This window comes from Narcine bancroftii, chromosome 2 (genome assembly GCF_036971445.1).
Source record: "Narcine bancroftii isolate sNarBan1 chromosome 2, sNarBan1.hap1, whole genome shotgun sequence".
Taxonomy (NCBI): Eukaryota; Metazoa; Chordata; class Chondrichthyes; order Torpediniformes; family Narcinidae; genus Narcine; species Narcine bancroftii.
Window position 1 is genome coordinate 12,316,079 of NC_091470.1, and position 16,562 is coordinate 12,332,640.

Genomic DNA, 16,562 nt, shown 5'->3' on the forward strand with positions numbered 1-16,562 from the left:
CTGGAATACTGTGCAATACTGGCTGCCCCATTACAGGTGGGGCGTTGGGGGGCATGGAGTCTTTGGAAAGGACGCTGAAGTGGTTTACCAGATGTTGCCTGGATAAAAGTGGTTTTTTTTTTCTCTGGAGTGCAGGAGGCTGAGGGAAGACCTGATAGAAGTTTATAAAATAATGGGAGGTATTGATCGAGTGGACAATCAGTGTCTTCCCAGGTGGGGCGGGGGGGGGGGGGGGGGAGCGTGGGGCAGTGGTAAAAGCATCATGTTCTGGAGAATATTGGTTTAAGGTGAGGGGGAGGAAGTTTAAGAGAAGTGCGCAGTATAAATACTTTACACAGGAGCAGTGGGTGCCTGGAACAGGTTGCCAGGATTAGTGGTGAAAGCAGATGTAATAATAGCATTTAATAGACTTCTAGATAAACCCATGAATATAAAGGGGATGGAGGGATGTCTATCGAGTGCAAGCAGCAGAGTTTTAATCAATCGTGTGGGCTGAAGGGCCTGGTGCTCTACTGTTCCGTGAATAAAGGTACTTCACTGTTTTGGTGCGCATGGAAGCATTGCCACTTCTGTATGTGACATGCAGCTCACACTTTGTTGTGCAGATAGCTAAAGGTTTAAACACAGCTTTAAATGTCCTGTGAGGTGACTCCGTTTTGATGGAGTGATTGGAATTGTGGATTGTTCTTGACATTCCTGCATTACACTGCTTCTTTCTGAACCAGGATGTTGTTTCTTTTCACTTTTTCAGGAATTTCTCAGAGAACAGATTGAGGTGAGTGCTCTAGGATTTTTCTCACAGGGTACGGTGAAAGTCGGAGTTCTAGGCTGGGAATTAGCGTGCTCAGGGTTTCAACCAGGTGTATGTCAACTCTGAGGGAGGGAGGACTCATCAGTGATAGGGAGAGGTGAATGGGTGAAGGGCTGTGTGGATTTACTTTGTCAAACGTCTGCATGATGTAAATGTTGTGAGAGTGTGTGGCTTCTGGGGATCCCCAGTGACTCTCAGTGAACCCAAACCTGATGCTTCTATTCTCAGGTGCTCCAGTACACAGGGCGATTCCAAGGTTTGTTGTCACGTACAATGCTGAAAGTGCTCTCCTCACAAGCCTGCCATGGTGAGTAAGAGCCGAGGGCATCGCTCGTCTCTCCGAAATGGGAATTATGCTGGTTCATTAAATACTCCTGTTTATCCTTCCTGGAGCCTTCTCTTTCCCATCATTCTATGCAGTGTCAGTGGGGGGAGCACCAAGTCGGAGTCACCGTGCATGGACACCCAGTCTGCACAGATCCCGCTTTATCTCTCCACATTCCCCTCCTCTTCCCTGGGATTGCACACTCACGCACACACACAGACACATTACAAGACCAAATACTTTCTTTGGGATGTTGGAGGAAACAAACAGGGGGACTGGTGTGGTGGTCCTGGGAACCTAGAGGCCTCGGTAGAGTGGGGGGTTGGGGAGAGTGGTGATCGGTGTGGTGGTCCTGGGGAGAGTGGGGACTGGTGTAGTGGTCCTGAGGGCAGAGAGGGTCCCGGGAGAGTGGGGACCGATGTAGTGGTCCTGGGGACAGTGAAGGGATGAGAGAGTGGGGGCTGTGAGGGGACGGGGAATGTAGGGAATGGTGGTTAACTGTGAAGCCAGTTCACCCACACTGTGAGGTTGCATTTGTTCTCGCTGTACCACCTGGGAAAGCCAGAGAGTGGAGCAGCACAGAACAGACCCTTCAGCCCATCCAATCCATGATAGTCCTTTATCCATCTACTCATCCTGCGATTGGAATGTCTCCTTTGTGCCTTGCCCAGTGAAGTGTTCTAAATGCCTCAAATGCAACGATTGTTTCTGATCGGCAGCAACCATTAATGAGGGCATCAAGGGATATGGGGAAAAGGCCAGAAATTGGAACTAGTGTAGAGTAGCTTAGTGTAGATTTACGGAACAGACTCGATGGGCCTAGTGGCCTGCTTCTTTTTCTTTGTCTTGCCTTGTGAAAATGTTCCTCAAATCTGCTTCAAGTTCCTACCGTAAACTATGCCCTCTTGTATTAAATATCCACCAAGTATTATTGTAGCCTAAGGTTTGGATTAATCATGGACTTGCAAGAATATAAGAAATAGGAGCAGAAGTTGGCCATCGAGCTCATCAAACCTGTTCCACCATTTAATCTTGAACAGCTCCACCGACCCGCCTTTTACTCAGAACCATTAATCTCCCTACAATGCAAATATCTATCCAACTGTGTTTTAAATGTATTTATTGAAGCTGTCTCCATTGCTTCCTTGGGCAGTTAGTGAGAGAATGCCACAGATTCACCACTCTCTGGGAGAAATTCCTCCTCATCTCTGTTCTAAATCTCCTCCCCTGAATCTTCAGAAGATCACAAGATTTAGGAGCAGAAGGAGGCCAATCGGCCCATCAGGTCTGCTCGGCTATTTAATCATGAGCTGATCCATTCTCCCACCGAGCTCTACTCCCCATAACCTTTGATGCCCTGACAAATCAAATACCTGTCAATTTCTGTCTTAAATACACCCAATGACCTCGCTTCCACTGCCACTTGTGGAAACAAGTTCCATAGATTCACGACCCTCTGGCTAAAGAAAATTTTCTGCATTCCTGTTTTAAATTGACACCTTTTTATCCTGAAATTATGGCCTCTTGTCCTAGACTCTCTGCTGTGGGAAACAACTTTGCCACATCTACTCTGTCCAGGTCTTTCAGCATTCGAAATATCTCAGAAGTCCCCCCCCCCCCCCACCCCCCCATCATCCCCCCATCATCCCCCCATCCTTCTCTACTCCGAGAACAGTCCAAGAGCCGGCAATCATTCCTCATATGCTAACCCTTTCATTTCTGGTATCATTCTAGTAAATATCTGAACGCTCTCCAACACTAGCACATCCTTTCTCAAATAAGGTGCCCAAAACTGTACCCAGTACTCCAAGTGAGGTCTCACAAGTGCCTTATAGAGTCTCAACATCACAACTTGCGTGCTATTCCTCTAGAAAGGAACGCCAACATTGCATTCACCTTCTTCGCCGCCGACTCAACCTGGAAGTTAACCTTCAGGGTATCCTACATGAGGTCTACCCATGCTAGTATTAGTCCTGTAATTCCATAGCTTTCATTTTGTTAAGAAACCTCAGGTGTGAATCTTGTTGAAGGCCTTTAGGAAGTCCAAGTATACAAGGTCCACTGCTTCTCCCCGTCTATCCTGTTTGTTAGCTCTTCAGATAATATAGTAGGTTTGTCAGGCATGATTTTCCTTTAAGGAAACATGCTGAATTGGACCTATCTTCTGATGCTCCTTGATGTACTCCGTATCCTCATCTGTGACATCCAGTCTGGGAGACCTATCTACCCTTACACCATCTTGCTCCTATGTCCCCTACTTCTAGTCTATCCTGTCAGTGGGAACAACTTCCCTGCCTCCCTTTTATAATGTTGAATGTTTCTATTAGATTACCCCTCATTCTTTGGAATTCCATTGAGTATAATTCCTGACAACCAAACCTTCCTCATAAGATAACCCCCTCATTTCTGAATCAACCTGGTGAACCTCCTCTGTACTGCCTCCAAAGTCAGTGGATCCTTCCTCATGTAAGGAGACCAGAACTGCACACAGGACTCAGAAGCAGCCTCACCCAGTAAAAGCAGGATTTCCCTGCTCTTACATTCAATGACGGTCTACCCGCACACAAGACCAAGTTTTTTTAAAATCTTTATTAAAACTACTGTACAAGTACCTATTTTGTATTAAAAGTACTGTATGCAGTGGTACCTACTCCCGGCGCCAGCCCTAAAGCCCCCGCTTCCCGCGCCAGCCCTAAAGCCCCCGCTTCCCGCGCCAGCCCTAAAGTCCCTGCTCCCCGCGGCAGCCCAAGACGTGAGTGCAATGACTTTATTACATTCTAGGTTCATAAGGGGATTGTGGTGTATCTTTATTGAATGTACTGTACATATGTTTACATTCTTTATTGAAGATTCGTGGTAAAAAATCTTAAAAAAAATGTATTTATGGTCCATTTAATCGTGCACAAACCTGAAATACGACCAATCTGAGTTACAACCATTTGTCGATCCCAATTATGGTCGTAACTCGGCGACCACCTGGATTTATTTTCCTTGATTTTTTTTGCCAGTTGCTTGAGGCTGCCAGTTGCATGAATTCCGTAAAATGCGAATTTTACTGTACATCATCTGTCATACCCTTGCTAACGGGTTCAACCTATCTCATCTCTGCAGAGTCTGCACAATTTGTTTTCCACTCACCTGGATGCCATTAATAATCTTAGACATGCTACACTCAGTCTCCTCTTCCGACTTATAAAACATGCCCTTTTTGTATGGATCGTATCTTCCCTAGAAGATATCCCTACGATCCTGAAATAAAAACATGATGCTGGAGAAACTCGGCAGGTCAAGCAACGTACAGGTTGTACCTCTTATTCACCGCTATGAGGCCCGTGGATCGGCACATTTGAATCTGCCACTATTAGTACAAACTCCTTACAGACAGCATGGGACACGAACTCCGGTCCCAATTGCTGGCACTGTAAAGGCATTGCACTAACCGCTACTCTAAACCTTGCCGTCCCACAGTATTATTTCCTGTTTTAAGCTTTGTTCTATCTTTGATATGTTTACATAATGGGCTCCGTTAGGGGTTAATTTCTGTTTTCCGCCATTTTCCGTGGTCCAGCAATGACCAGGTCCCGACATTGCTGGATTATACCTTATAAAGTAAAGATAAAGATACATAAACAACATTTCAGGCTATTGCCCTTCATCAAGGTATGAGCAAAACTTGGGCAGGTGCTCGGAGCTGTAGAAGCAGGCATAATTTGGATATAAAGCTTCTCCTATATTCAAAGCTTCTTGCAATAAAGCGCTGTGTGTCATTTGCTCACCACACCTGAGCACTGGCATTCAATGACTGGGTGTTCCTCCACTTTGCTTATTCTGTTACCATTCAGACAATCTGTTTTGTAAAATGTCGTCAGGTGCAGTGAAGTTTGGGGATAAGCTGAGCTTGGAAGAATGTAGAAGCCTCATCGATTCGCTGTCCAGCTGTCACCTGCCATTCCAGTGTGCTCATGGCAGGCCCTCCATGCTACCTCTGGCAGACCTGGATCACTTGAGCGTTGACCAAGAGGTATGAGAGCCAAGAGTTCCCAGACCAATTAAAAACCCAGTGTTCTGTGCAGTGCTCACTGTGAATCATCAGATATCTCAGTGTTGTTAGCGGATGTCTGTCTGCGCTTACATGATGTACTCTGCAAACTCTGGAACATGTGCTAATTGTAGCAACTGCATTATACATGATATCGAGTGCACGTTGTTAAGGGTATTCACAGAACCCACCCCCTCCTCAATCAATTTTCACCTTCCTCTCTCCTGACCTCCTCTTCATATCCAATGATCACCTTTTGCCTGTTGGTCTGTACTGCTCCCCCTGTCTTTTAATTCAGACACCTGCCTGGTTTTTACTCGTGTATGTTGAAGAAGGAAGGGCTCAGGGCTGAAACTTCAATTGTATATCTTTATCTCCTTTGGATGCTGCCAGACCAGCTGAGTTCCTTCTGTATTTCTGTATTTTTATGACAATCACAGGGTCTGCAGAGCTTCATGTTTCCCTCTTTGTGAGGGGCATAGTCCTGGAAAATGTTAAATTCAGAGTATGCCGTCACACAGATGTTATTTCCACTTTGGCACATGCTTGTGTACAGCAGTGCAATGGTTAACAGTTTGAAGATGACACGTAAATTGGTGGAGTCATACACTGCGCAGAAGGTTGGCCAACGATACAGCAGGACACAGATTAGCTGGAAAGTTGGGGGGAATGGCACAGATGAAATTTAATCTGGTCAAGTGTGAGGTGATAAAAACACACTGAAATGCTGGAGGAACTCTGTCGGTCTTTTCAGTGTCCATAGGAGGCAAAGATATATTGCCGAGGTTTCAGGCCTGAGCCCTCCTTCAGGGAATAAGCAGAATGAGCCAGAAGCAGGAAATCCCAGACTATCTCAGAATTTGGAAAATGCTGGTTGGGGGAGGAGTCCAGACCAACAAAAAGGTGTTGGTTGGTTATGATAATGGATGAGGTAAGAATTTCTCATGTTTGTGTAAAAGGATACAGGAAAGGGAGAGACAAAGCTGGGGAAGGCGATTGGGGGAAAGTGGGAGATGGGGGGGTGGATGGGAGGGGAGGTTTAAGAAAAGCCAGAGAAGTTGATGTTCATGCTATCTGCCAGGACACAGAGAAGGGACCTCAGTAGCAATGATGTGCATAGAAATCTGGGCAGCAAGTCATAGCTTCCTACAAGTGGTGACATGGTGAATAGGGTAGTGAAGAAAGCACTTGGCATGTTCCCTTCATAGGCCGAGGTGCTGGGTGTAAGGGTCTGGAAGTCATGTAACTTGTAACAAACATTAGACCACACTTGGGGTAATGAGTACAGTTCTGGTCACCTCTTCACAGGAAGGAAGTGGTAGCAATAGAGAGCATGGAGAAGAGATTCACCAGACGGGTCCTGCAAGGAAGCAGCCACTGAATATGAGTGCAGACTTTGAACTGCATATCAAAAGAAAAGACTGCAGGAGAGATACAGGGGAAGGGTTTATAAGGGGTGCACAAGAATGATTCCAGCAGTTCAAGGATTGTGGCCACCAACGCGTTAAGTGTTCAGGTGAACTTGCTCCAATTGTAGTGTACGCGGTCGGAGCAGCCTACCCCAAGATGGCACTGGGCATCTTCCCCTTCCCTTCAAGGAAAGGGCCCGCACATCCAAGTATGAATAGCTGCCAGTCAGCGACACAACTTCCGGTTCCCAGCAGCGGGAACAGGGAGAGCCTTTAAAAACTCTCTGAGCAAATAATAAAGCAGCATGTTTTGGAACAAACCTGTTGACTGCCAGTCTTATTATTCACTCTGGCGCAAGCACTACATTGGTGACCCCGACGGTCCAAAGGGTATTTGGACCCAACATCATGGATACAGCAGCAGTGAACGCCGTTGTGTTAGAACCTCCTACCTTCTGGATGCTGCAACCCTGCACTTGGTTCAGTCAAGCAGAGGCACAGTTCCAGATCAAATAACCGGACTCCACGAAGTACTTCCACGTGGACCAAGAAACCGCTGCCAGTGTAGATGACTTCATCTATTCCCCACCAGAGGAAGGCAAAAATGCAGCTCTAAAAGCGCTGCTGCTCAGCACCTTCACTCTCCAGATGCGAAAGAGCAACCAGGCTGATACACCCAGACGGTCTGGATGACAGGACCCCATCAGCTTTAATGGATGAAATGCTAGCTCAGGTAGAGGGAACAAGCCCTGTCTCATGTTCGAACAGGCATTCCTCAAGCAACTGCCCGAAGACATCCAGCTGATGCTGGCAGGCGCAGATATCAGCGACCAACCCTCCTCCCCCTGGAAGGTAGCAGCCAGAGCATGCATCCTCTAGAAAACCAGGAGGGAGAATGAAGGTGCTTTCAGCCAGCTTTCAGAACAAAGACCTCACAGCTAGCCAAGCCCAGTGGGACACAGGAGCGCCAGCAATCCCGAAGGAAGATGGAGGACACAGGATGTTTCTACCATCAGAGATGGGCCACAGATGCCCGTGACTACCAACCACCCTGCACGTTTCAGGGGAATACCAGGGCCAGCTGCCACTAATGGCTTCAGTAACTGGCCACCCAGACAGCCTGCTACACGTGTTGGACATGCCACTTCCTCGTGGACATGGGGGAAGAAATCAGCATCATCTCACCCACTGAACTAGAGACAAGGACCAGACAGTGTGGACCCAACTTGAGAGCCTCAAACAATAGCTCCATACAAACCTACGACAAATGCAAGGCCCAACTACAACTCTGCGCCAATGCATTTAAATGAGACCATGTTGGCTGTGGTGAACAAACTGCTCTTGGGGTCAGGCTTCCATGGCTTGCTGGTCAACCTGGAGGCTGTTCCACGCTAAAACCTTTCAAACATCCCTCTCGGGGAAGCCAGGCTACCTGCAACACACCTGGACTCGGTCGGAATCGCCGGGGACTACCAGGGGGTTTACGTAGACCAGTCGCCTGAAGAAGCTGGTGTTGCAGTGGGCGAGAGTGTCTGATCCCCTGGTGTTGCAGTGGGTGAGAGTTTCCGATCCATTGGTGTTGCAGTGGGCGAAAGTATTTGATCCACTGGGTTTGGAGTGGGGGAGAGTGTTCGATCCCCTGGTGGAGCAATGGGCGAGGATGTTCGATCCCCTGGTGGAGCAGTGGGCGAGAGTGAAGGGTTCCCTGGTGTAGCAGTGGGCGAGAGTGAAGGATTCCCTGGTGTAGCAGTGGACAAGAGTGAAGGATTCCCTGGTGTAGCAGTGGACGAGAGTGAAGGATTCCCTGGTGTAGCAGTGGGTGAGAATGTTCGATCCCCTGATGGAACAGTGGGCGAGATTTTCTGATCCCCTGGTGATGCAGTGGGTGAGAGTTTCTGATCCCCTAGTGTTGCAGTGGGCGAGAGTGTCCGATCCCCTGGTGTAGCAGTGGGTGAAAGTGTTCGATCGCCTCGTGGAGCAGTGGGCAAGAGTTTCCAATCCTCTGGTGGAGCAGTGGATGATTGTGATCGATCCCCTGGTGGTGCAGTGGGCGAGGGTGTTCGATCGCCTCGTGGAGCAGTGGGCAAGAGTTTCTGATCCACTGGTGTTGCAGTGGGCGAGAGTGTCAATTCCCTGATGTTGCAGTGGGCGAGAGTGTTCAATCCCATGGTGGAGCAGTGGACGAGATTTTCCGATCCACTGGTGTTGCCGTGGGCAAGAGTGTCAATCCCCTGGTGTTGCAGTGGGCGAGAGTGTTCAATCCCCTGGTGGAGCAGTGGGTGAAAGTGTTCGACCCCCTGGTGTTGCGGTGGGTGAGGATGTCCGATCCCCTGGTAGATCATTGGGTGACAGTACCCGATCCCCTGGTATAGCTGTGGATGAAAGTGTTCGACCTCCTGGTGTTGCAGTGAATGTGGGTGTTCGAACCCCTGGTGTTGCAGTGGGCGAGAGTGTTCATTCCACTGGTGTTGCAGTGGGCGAGTGTGTTCTATCCCCTGGTGGAGCAGTTGGTGAGAGTTTCCGATCCACTGGTGTTGCGGTGGGTGAGAGTGTCCGATCACCTGGTGGAGCAGTGGGCGAGAGTGTTCAATCCCCTGGTGGAGCAGTGGGCGAGAGTTTCCGTTCCCCTGGTGTTCCAGTGGGCAATAGTGTCAATCCCCTCGTGTTGCACTGAGCGAAATTGTTCGATCCCCTGGTGTAGCAGAGGGCGGGAGTGTTCGATTCCCTGGTGGAGCAATGGGCGAGAGTTTCCGATCCACTGGTGATTTATTGGATGAGAGTGTCTGATCCCCTAGTTTTGCAGTGGGCGAGAGTGTCCGATCCCCTGCTGGAGCAGTGGGCGAGAGTTTCCAATCCGCTGGTGTTGCAGTGGGTGAGAGTGTCAATCCCTGGTGTTGCAGTGGGCGAGAGTGTTTGATCCCTGGTGGAGCAGTGGGCGAGAGTGTTCGATCGCCTCGTGGAGCAGTGGGCAAGAGTTTCCAATCCTCTGGTGGAGCAGTGGGTGATTGTGTTCGATCCCCTGGTGTTGCAGTGGGCGAGAGTGTTCGATCGCCTCGTGGAGCAGTGGGCAAGAGTTTCCAATCCTCTGGTGGAGCAGTGGGTGATTGTGTTCGATCCCCTGGTGGAGCAATGGGCAAGAGTTTCTGATCCCCTGGTGTTGCAGTGGGCGAGAGTGTCCAAGAACAGTCGGTTGAGCTGCCTCAATGACTGTCGTCCAGTAGCATTAAGTTCTACAATGATGAAATGTTTTGAGAGGCTGTTCATGGCCAGTATTATCACGTACCTAAGTAAAGATCTGGACCAACTGCAATTCGCCCATCATCACAATCTCTCCACAGCAGATGCACTATCGCTGGCTCCCCATTCAGCTCTAGATCACCTCGAAAAAGGCAATTTATACATAGGGCTGCTCTTCATCAACTACAGCTCGGCCTTCAATCCCATTATTCCCTCAGTGTTGGTCAAAACGCTACAAACACTGGGCCTCTGTACCCCCTTCTGTAACTGGATCCTTGACTTTCTCACTGGAACACCACAGTCAATACGAATTGGAAACAACATCTCCTCCTCACTGATCTTCAACCAGATGCACCCCAAGAATGCCTGCTTATCCCACTGCTCTACTTGATATACACCCAAACTGTGGCCCGGCACAATTCCAATGCCATCTACAAGTTTGTCGATGACACCACAGTTGTTGGCAGAATCACAAACAGCAAGGAGGAAGTGTCCAAGAGGGAGAGAGATCAGCTCATTGAATGGTGTAACAACAACAACTTTGCACTCAATGTCAGCAAAACCAAGGAGATGATTGTGGACTTCATGAGGAAGTCAGGGGAACACAACCCTGTCCTCATCGAGGGCTCAGTCGTGGAGAGGGTCAAGAACTTCAAATTCCTGGGTGTCAACATCTCCAAGGATCTATATTGGAGCCTTCATGATTGTGCAATCGTGATGAAGGCTCGCCACTGGCTATACTTTGTGAGGTGTCTGAAGGGATTCGGTATGTCGCCGAAAACTCTCTTTCTACAGTTGTACCAGGGAGAGCATTCTGGCTGGTATGGAGGCACCAACTCCATCAAGGACATCTACCTGAGGCAGTGCCTTAAAAATAGTAGCCTTTATCCTCAAAGACCCACCACCCAGTCCATTCTCCTCTTCATTCTGCTACCATTGGGGAAAAGGTACAGGAGCCTAAACACAAGCACTCAGCGGCACAAGGACAGCTTCTTCCCTTCCGCTACAGATTCCTGAATGATCAGTGAACCCAAGAACCACCTGACTTTTCATGCATTATTTTTGTTTTTTTTCTATATATATGTGTTGTAAGATGCCTCATAATATGAATGTTTGCCCTGTGATGCCGCAAAACCCCACATTTCATGACTTGTTCATTGCAATAAATTCTGATTCTAATCAGCAGTGGGTGAGAGGTTTGACCCCCTGTGGTAATTTGGGTTGCCCTAGTTTAAGGTCGCCCTGGTTGAATTACGTGATGACAGGGATGTTGAGGGCATTCAGGACAACGGAGGTGAATTCCCTCGGGTGGTAGACTTTCACACCAGATGTTCGTCATTTATATATCTGCCAGAGCTGGTGAAATTTCTTCCCTGCAGAGCATGGGACCTGGGGTTTGTTATTCAGATTGGAGGCCTATGAACAGTGGTGTGATGCAGGGTTCAGAGCTGGGTCCACAGTTGTTGGATCACATTGCAGCCAGCATGGTTAGTATTTTTGCAGATGACACTAAATTTGTTGGTGTCGTGGACTGTGAGGAATATCAATAGAGATTACAAAGGATTTAGATCAAATGGCAAAGTGAGGTGTTGCACTTTGGGAGGATTTGCAAAGTCAATGGTAAGGCTCTGGAGTGATAGAATGGAGAGATGTTGGGTTTTGATACATAGCTGCATGAAAGTGGTGCTACAAACAGGTAGAGTGGTGGTGAAGGCCTTTGGCTTGGCTTCATTGAACGTGGCATTGCGTAACAGAAATAGGATGTAATTTTGCATTTGTTCTGGATGTTGGTGAGACCACACCTGTACGTGGTTCTGGTCGTCTGGCCATCAGAAGGATGTCATAAGCAGAAAGGGATGCAGTAAAGATTCACAACACTGTTACCGAGAATCTTGTGCTCAAGTTCTAGGAAGAGTGGATAAGCGAGTTGGTTGTTTCCTGAAGTGTGATTTTATGGAGGGACATCCATAGGTTGGACCACAGGAGACTGCAGATACTAGAATCTGAAGCCAAGAACAATCTGACGAAGGAACTCAGGATCCACAGAAGGCAAAAAGGGCTGCAGTCCTTCATCAGGAATTACAATAAATGGGCAGAGTTTGGAATAAAAGGATGAGGGGAGGGGGGCGATCACGAGCTGGCAGGTTATGGGTGAATACTGGTAGAGGCAATAAGGGCTGAGGAAGATGCTGTCAGATAGAGGGAAGGGGACAAGAGGAAGGAAGGGGAGGGGAACTGGAGAAAGGAAGGTGTTAGTGTTGGACAGGTAGCTGGGTGAGAAAGCAGAGGAATGGAGCCAGAGAGCTGGGAAAAAGGGGCCAAGAGAGTTGTTTCCAGAAATGAATGTTGCCTTCTGGTTGGAGATGGAATGTTCTTCAAACTTGCAAGTGGAATGTGAGTATATTTCAGAAAACCTTAATTCTCAATTCCTGAAACACAAGAATTGCAGATGCTGGAACCATAGCAATAACAAGGAGATGGAAAGACTCAGCAGGCCAGGCAGCATCCACAGAAGGAAACGGACAGTCATCGTTTCTGTTTGGGACCCTTTAAAAACATGGAAATCTAGTTGGGCAGGAGTAATGGGAACCAGAATGTGATGGCAGAGAATAGGGCGGAAGGTAGAAAGATACAATGTGCTGTGGGTTTGTAAGGACAGAAACGTGGCCAATTGGAGGGTTTGAAATAGATCTATTTCAGTGCAAGGAGAATTAGGAATAAAGTAGGTGAAGTTAGCATGGAATTGCAAGGTTGTGGCTGTTAGAACCTTGGCTGATGAGGATCATAAGGGAAGCAGTCACCCCTAGAAGGCAGGAGTCAGGGAATTGGGTGACTGTGAGGAAAGGAGGGAGAGTGCCAGTGCAGAGTACCCCTGTGGAAAAGAACAGAGAGCTGACAATTTGAAGGAGGACTACAAGGAGTGTAGAAGGAATCTTAAGGAAGAAATTAGAAAGGCCAATAAAAGGCACGAAGAGGCTTTGGCAGACAGAGTAAAAATAAATCCAAAGGGTTTCTATAAGTACATTAAAAGTAAAAGATTAGTGAGGAATAAAATTGGACCCCTTGTAGATAGTGAGGGTAGGTAGAGTGAGAAGACAGAGGAAATGGGGGAAATTTTGAATGATTTCTTTGCCTCGATATTCACTAGGGAAAAAAATATTGAACCAGTTGAGGTAAAGGAAAATAGTGGGGAGGTATGAAGCATATAAGGATAACCGAGGAGGTAGTGATGGCTGTGTTGAAAAAGATAAAGGTGGATAAATCTCCGGGACCAGACAAAATATTCCCAAGGACACTCAGGGAGGTTAGTGGACAGATAGTAGGGCCATTAACAGCGATATTTAGGATGTCACTGGCCACAGGGGTAGTGCCAAAGGATTGGAGGGTGGCGCATGTGGTTCCGCTGTTTAAGAAAGGGTCTAAATGTAAACCTGGGAATTATAGGCCCGTGAGTCTGACGTCTGTGATGGGCAAGTTGATGGACAGTGTTCTGAGGGATGGTATTTACAATTATTTGGAGGTACAGGGATTGCTAGGGAGTAATCAGCATGGTTTTGTCAGGGGTAGATCATGCTTGACAAACCTGATTGAGTTTTTGGAGGGGGTGACAAAAAAGGTTGATGAAGGGAAACTGTGGATGTTGTCTATTTAGACTTTAGTAAAGCTTTTGACAAAGTTCCCCACAGGAGGTTAGGAAAAAAGGTGGAGGCATTAGGTATAAATGAGGTAGTGAAATGGATTCAGCAATGGTTGAATGGGAGGTGTCAGAGTGTAGTGGTAGAAAATTGTTTGTCCAATTGGAGGCCAGTGACTAGTGGAGTTCCTCAGGGATCGGTCCTCGGTCCACTATTGTTTGTTATATAAACGATCTGGAAGTAGGGGTGGAGAATTGGATAAGCAAGTTTGCGGATGATACAAAGATTGGTGGTGTTGTGGACAGTGAGGAAGATTACCGTAGATTAAAAGGTGATTTAGGAAGGCTGGAGGTGTGGGCTGAGAAATGGCTGATGGAATTTAATACAGATAAAGTGCGAGGTGTTACATTTTGGAAAGGCAAATCAAAATAGATCATTAGGGATTTAGGAGTTAGGCTGATACTCAGGTAGATGGTGTGGTGAAGAAGGCATTTGGAATGTTGGCCTTCATAAATCGGAGTATTGAATTCAAGAGTAGGGAGGATATGATGAAATTGTACAAGGCATTGGTGAGGCCAAATTTGGAGTACTGTGTACAGTTTTGGGCACCGAATTATAGGAAGGATATAAACAAAATAGAGAGAGTGCGGAGAAGGTTCACAAGAATGTTGACAGGATTTCAAGGTTTGAGTTGCAGGGAAAGGTTGTGCAGACTAGGGCTTTTTTCTCTGGAGCGTAGAAGATTGAGGGGGGACGATAGAGGTGTTTAAGATTTTAAAAGGGACAGACAGAGTAAACGTGGATAAGCTTTTTCAATTAAGAGTGGGGGAGATTCAAACTAGAGGACATGGTTTAAGATTGAAGGGGGAAAATTATAAGGGGAACATGAGGGGAAATTTCTTTACGCAAAGGGTGGTGGGGATGTGGAATGAGCTTCCGACAGACGTGGTCGAGGCGGGATCATTGGTTACATTTAAGGAAAGACTAGATAGTTACATGGATAGGAGAGGACTGGAGGGGTATGGACCGGGTGCTGGTCAGTGGGACTAGGAGGGTGGGGATTTGTTACGGCATGGACTAGTAGGGTCGAACTGGCCTGTTCTGTGCTGTAAGTGGTTATATGGCTGATGCAGGTACTAGGATTTAGGTGTTGTCAGAAACAGAAGGGGAGGTAAAAGAAGGTGGAGACTAGCATTACTGGTTCAAGGATAGTATCATGGCTGTAGAAAGGGAGGACACTAGAGGGAGTGTCTAGAGTCTGTGGGTGGAAGGCAGATACAGGAAGGGCAAATTACTGTATGAGTAGTCTGTAGGCCCCCAAACAGATCAGTGGGAAGATTTTGGAATGGGGCAGAAATAACAGGGTTGTAGATATGGGATAGATGGGGCAGAATTTGTCAGGGGTGTTCAAGAAAGATTCCTGATGCAGTATGTGGACCAGTCAATGAGAGAAGCCACATTGGATCTAGTACTGGGTAATGAACCTGGTCAGGTGACAGAACTCTTAGTGAGTGTTTTGCCTATATAACCTACTCTACCAACTGCATTAACCCCCCCCCCATTTTTCTCTGTTCCATGTACTTATCTATGGTTACTTCACTTAGAATCTCACCTGATGGAAACAAGTCTGACCATCGCCCACAGGCAGAAGGGGAACCAAGAGGTCTCTTGAAAGATCATATTGTCCCTGCCTCCACCAACACTGTCAGCAGGTGCATTGCATGGACCCACCACTCTCATGTGAAGGACTTGGATTTCCCTCCCCCCTCCCATACTTACTCCCAAGCTCCTTAAAACTATGTTCCATTGTGTTAGCCATTTCACCTCTGGGGACAAACCCTCTGACCATCCACATGCTCTCATTGTCTTGTACATCTCTATCAGCTCACCCCCTCATCCCTGTCACTCCAAGGAGAAAAGACCAAGTTCACTCAACCTATGGTCCAAACACCTGCTCTTCTATCTGGGCAACATCCTGTGAATCTCCTCTGCACCCTCTTTTACCATCCACATCCTTCTGATGATGGATGAGTAACCAGAACTCAATATTCCAAATGGGGTCTTCCAAGATCTTGTATAGCTTTTACATCACAACTCTTGAACTCGATGGCAGTTAATGAAGGACAAAACACCACCTTAACCACACTATCAACCTGGGCAGCAGCTTTGTGTGCCCTGTAGACATGGACCCCAAGATCTCTGTTCATCACATGGCTGACTCCTCCCATTACCATGTATTCTGCCTTCAAAATGAACCAATTCACACTTTTCTGGGTTAAACTCTATCTGCCACTTCTCAGCCCAGCTCTGCCACCTGTTGATGTCCCTCTGGCAACCCTCCAGACTATAGAGGCAAAGTTGAGAAGGAAGGTAGCAAGAAGGGGGTTAGATGTGTGAAGGCTAAGATATCCAGTACATTGAAACCTGATGTGTGTGCTGGGCTGTTAGTAGGGCTTGGAACAGGAAAATGGAGTTAGGATTGTGTTTGAGATTGCACTACAGCTCCTGTTTGTAGGGTCAATGGGGTTGGGAATTCCCTTGCGTTAAACGAGACCAGTACCTGGACTGATGTTGAGAATTTCATTCTGGTTTCAAATGCTTTGTTGCATGTTTTGCCTTTGCCCGAAAACCACTATGCACGTTACATCTCACATTTGTTCTGGTTCACAGATTCACAGGAGACCCAATTTACAGAAGCTGCGGAAAGTGTGGGCAAGCTGGAAAGAATTTAATGATTGGCAATCACCAAGAGTGGAAGAACGTGCCCCTGACCCGTGGCTACCCTGTGGTGAATTGGATAAATCCCTCTGTGCCCACCCTGACACTGTGGGACACTAACCCATTTGGCCAGCTACCCATCAGATACTTGAGCTGGGAACTTCTCCCACCCACGGGTGCTGAAAACCAGGACTGACGTGGGTGTTCACTTTGTGTCGTGCATGTTGTATGACGGTTTTAATTCTGAAGTATTTATTCCAATAAACAATGGTGTGGATAATCTGTGGCAGCGTAAGTTTGCAGCAGGCTGCATTGGGATGGGGCACTCTGTCAGCATGCACCTTTCCTGTCATCCATTCAGACGGGTGGTCAGAGCACATTACTGTAA

At 47.4% G+C, this 16,562-nt stretch overlaps 1 protein-coding gene across 1 annotated transcript in view; it reads left to right on the forward strand.

The window, feature by feature from the left end:
* The window catches only part of mlh3 (mutL homolog 3 (E. coli)), a 59,779-nt gene extending 43,325 nt beyond the window's left edge, over window positions 1–16,454 (forward strand). The window contains exons 11-14 of the mRNA XM_069915865.1: window positions 752–775; window positions 1,040–1,118; window positions 5,006–5,157; window positions 16,127–16,454. Of these exons, the coding sequence (XP_069771966.1) occupies window positions 752–775; window positions 1,040–1,118; window positions 5,006–5,157; window positions 16,127–16,294 (423 nt within the window). The 3' untranslated portion in view covers window positions 16,295–16,454. The remainder of the gene's footprint in view (window positions 1–751; window positions 776–1,039; window positions 1,119–5,005; window positions 5,158–16,126) is intronic.
* The last annotated feature ends 108 nt before the right edge of the window (window positions 16,455–16,562 follow it).